Genomic DNA, 3,820 nt, shown 5'->3' on the forward strand with positions numbered 1-3,820 from the left:
ATTCTCTCTTTGTCTTTCTTTCGTTCTTATTATATATATACATATATATAAAGGAAAATTTTAATTAGAAACTCTCTTTCAAGAGTCTACTCTTCTGAGAAATCTCATTGAAAGCTGGAAATTATTGTGAAAATCTCTACATATTTATAAAAAAAAAAATCTTGCAAAAAAACCTCAAGAAATCCATGTGGGATTCAATTAAATTTATGAAAAGGAAACTTGAAATTTTGATATCCTTAAATTTTTTTTCATTCAATCAATTATTTGAATTAAAATCATATGGAGGGAATATTAAATATTGGTTTCCTATTCCAAAATTAAAATTAATAATATATATTGTTATATTTTTTAGTAAAAAAATATTATGAGTAGTACTTAAGATGATTTAATATTTTCAATTTTTTTAATTTATAATTTTATTACTTATATTTTTATTTAAATATAAATTTAATATATTTATGACATATTTTGATTCAATCTAACAGTTAAATCGATGATCAGTCGATCTAATTCAATTTCCAAATCACACACCCATTTAATTTTTAAAACATGGCTCCAGTGAGGTCCAGCTACGGCAGATAAATCCTGCACCTTGGGTAACAAAACAGATGGGTCAACAGTGATTATTTGAAAATTGATGTTCTTCAAATATTACTCCACAATATTTATCATTTAATAAAAATCAAATTATTTTTAAAACACAATAAAAAATTATTAGATCCTACTATTTTAAAAAAAATAAATATCAAATTGAATTATCATCCCACATTGGCTTAGTGTCAAACTCATCTTGTGATATATTATAATACGCATCATCATCATCAATGATGAGGTATGCTCATCAGTGTATGTTTATTTATACTACACAGCTATAGCTTAACCCACCCCAGCAACACAAGAACGAAACAACTCTCCATGTACCCTCTGTTCATGTCCATTTGAATTTCCAATAATATATACAACCAGAAATACTCACATCCTCTCTCTCTCTCTCTCTCTCTCTCTCTCTAAAAGATGGCTGACTGGAAGCCTCAGAACAATCGGTTTTACGACCAGACTCAGACACCCATTCCAGCTCTCGATCCTCCGCAGAAACCAAAACGAAACAAGTATGCCTTTGCTTGTGCCATTTTAGCTTCCATGACTTCCATCTTACTTGGTTATGGTGAGCTTTATCATCCAAACACTTCTTTACACTCTCTAAAGATATGCTTCTTTCTAAGTATTGGTTGTGCATGTCCTTTTCGTTTTCTGTTTTCATTAGAAAACTGTTTTTGAGAAAATTATTTTCTAATTTGAAAAACCCACCTTTGTTTGTTTTCAAAAAAATAAAAAAAAAAAAGGCAAAAACAATTATTGTTATTTGTAATTTTCAATAGTAAACAAAATTAATCATGTTTACTATACAGCTGATGTTTATAAATATATATATATATATATATATTGGAAAAGTTCATTTTCGAAGAAAGTTATGAGCAAAAGCTAAAGAAAATTACGGGTGACAAATATGTGCAGATATTGGGGTGATGAGCGGAGCAGGACCGTTCATCCAGGAGGACCTGAAGATCTCGGACCCCCAGCTGGAAATCCTGATGGGCATCCTCAACGTCTACTCCCTCCTCGGTTCCGCCGCCGCAGGCCGAACATCCGATTGGGTGGGGCGCCGGTACACCATCGTCCTCGCCTCCGCTATCTTCTTCGTGGGAGCCATCCTCATGGGCTTCGCCACCAGCTACGCCTTCCTCATGGTCGGCCGCTTCGTCGCCGGCGTCGGCGTTGGCTATGCCCTCATGATCGCCCCCGTCTACACCGCCGAGGTTTCCCCCGCCGCCTCTCGTGGCTTCCTCGTATCTTTCCCCGAAGTCTTCATCAACGCCGGTATATATCATTCCTATTTCTTTCTCATCCTATACAAACCATATATATATACATACAAAACTATGTAGTACACACATAAGAAAAATTAAAAAAAACAAAAAAAAATTCTTTGCATTTTTAGGTATATTGCTGGGATATGTATCAAACTATGCGTTCTCGAAGCTTCCACTTCACTTAGGATGGCGATTAATGCTCGGAGTCGGAGCCATTCCCTCGGTGTTCTTGGCGTTGGGGGTCCTTGCCATGCCGGAGTCGCCACGGTGGCTCGTTTTACAAGGTCGGCTGGGTGACGCCAAGCGAGTCTTGGACAAGACCTCCGACTCCAAAGAGGAGGCTCAGCTGCGGCTCGCCGACATCAAGGAAGCCGCCGGAATTCCAGAGGAGTGCAACGACGACGTCGTTCAGGTGTCGAAAAGAAGTCACGGCGAAGATGTTTGGAAGGAGCTGTTCCTCCACCCGACGCCGACCGTCAAGCACATCCTGCTCACCGGCGTAGGAATTCACTTCTTCCAACAAACGTCTGGCATAGATGCTGTCGTTTTGTACGGCCCGAAAATATTCGAGAAGGCGGGTATAACAGACAAAAACTTCAAGCTACTCGCCACGGTGGCCGTTGGACTTGTCAAGACGGTGTTCATTCTCGTGGCAACATTTTTACTTGATCGGATCGGGCGAAGACCATTACTTTTGACCAGCGTTGCCGGTATGATCGTGTCCCTGGCGAGTCTAGGGGTGAGTTTGAGTATCATAGATCACTCCGATAAGAAACTGATCTGGGCCGTTGCTTTGGCGATCACGTCAGTACTAGCATATGTTGCCACGTTCTCGATTGGGATGGGGCCCATCACGTGGGTCTACAGCTCGGAGATTTTTCCACTGAGACTGCGGGCACAAGGAACAAGCGTGGGAGTGGCAGTTAATCGTGTGATGAGTGGAATTATATCGATGACTTTTCTCTCTCTCTACAAAGCCATTACCATAGGTGGTGCCTTCTTTCTCTTCATGGGAGTTGCCATGGTTGGTTGGGTGTTCTTTTACACATTACTTCCAGAAACACAGGGTAAAACCCTTGAAGAAATGCAAGTATTGTTTGGCACTTTCTTTAGGTGGAGGTCGACCATGAGAGAATTGGAGAAAAACAACAACGGAGTTAATAGTACCGGTGATGGCAACGATAATAAGGGTATCAGTGATGATCAGATTCAGTTGGGAACAACTAAGGGCTAGATGCTAGGATTAGGTGGTTTGCCAAACAATGACTAGCTTTCATGTTATTTACAATATGTATTTCATTGGATAATCCATGAAAAAAATATAACGAAATTCTTGATAGAGATTTTCTTCTCTTTGATTAGTGTGTGGTGTTTTCTTATATGTGTAATCTAACGATAAAAAATCTTTCATGATCATTTTTATAGTATTTTTTTCATGATATCTAAAATTACTAATTTTCATTTCTCTACCTCTAAATTATCACTTGAAAAAAAGATTGAAATGAATATCCTATGAAAAAGTAAAGAAAAAAAAAAAGGAAATAAAAGTGAGAAAATGTCAGTGATCATATACAGTGGAAAAGAAGAAAAATTGTAGTAGTATAAGAGCATCTCCAATGCACTAAGCATACACTACTAAAAAGCAGGGCTTTTGAGTCGGCAGCTTGCCGTCGCAAATAGCGGATTTGCCGACGCAAAAACTTTTTGCGACGGCGTTTCGACGGCAACTCAAGGGACGAAAATGGTGGGGTCGCAAAAAGTTTTTGAGTCGGCAATCTGCCGACGCAAAAAGTTTTAATTTTTTGAGACGGTAGATTGCCGACTCAAAAAGTGGTTAAATGTTTTAAAAAATTTAACTCATAATTTTCTCACTGAGCCTCCCAAGGTTCGAACACACACCCATTTGGACAAGTTGACCCAAGGTCAACGCACTACACCCACTTCACCAC

At 38.7% G+C, this 3,820-nt stretch overlaps 1 protein-coding gene across 1 annotated transcript; it reads left to right on the forward strand.

Moving 5' to 3' along the window:
- The first annotated feature begins 770 nt into the window (after positions 1-770).
- LOC114265000 (polyol transporter 5) lies at positions 771-3,308 on the forward strand. The gene is made up of 3 exons (XM_082920439.1): positions 771-1,165; positions 1,516-1,878; positions 2,000-3,308. The coding sequence occupies exons 1-3, from the start codon at positions 1,015-1,017 to the stop codon at positions 3,103-3,105; spliced, it is 1,620 nt and encodes a 539-aa protein (XP_082776565.1). The 5' UTR covers positions 771-1,014; the 3' UTR covers positions 3,106-3,308.
- The last annotated feature ends 512 nt before the right edge of the window (positions 3,309-3,820 follow it).

This window comes from Camellia sinensis, chromosome 3 (genome assembly GCF_055761805.1).
Source record: "Camellia sinensis isolate YWXY chromosome 3, ASM5576180v1, whole genome shotgun sequence".
Lineage (NCBI taxonomy): Eukaryota > Viridiplantae > Streptophyta > Magnoliopsida > Ericales > Theaceae > Camellia > Camellia sinensis.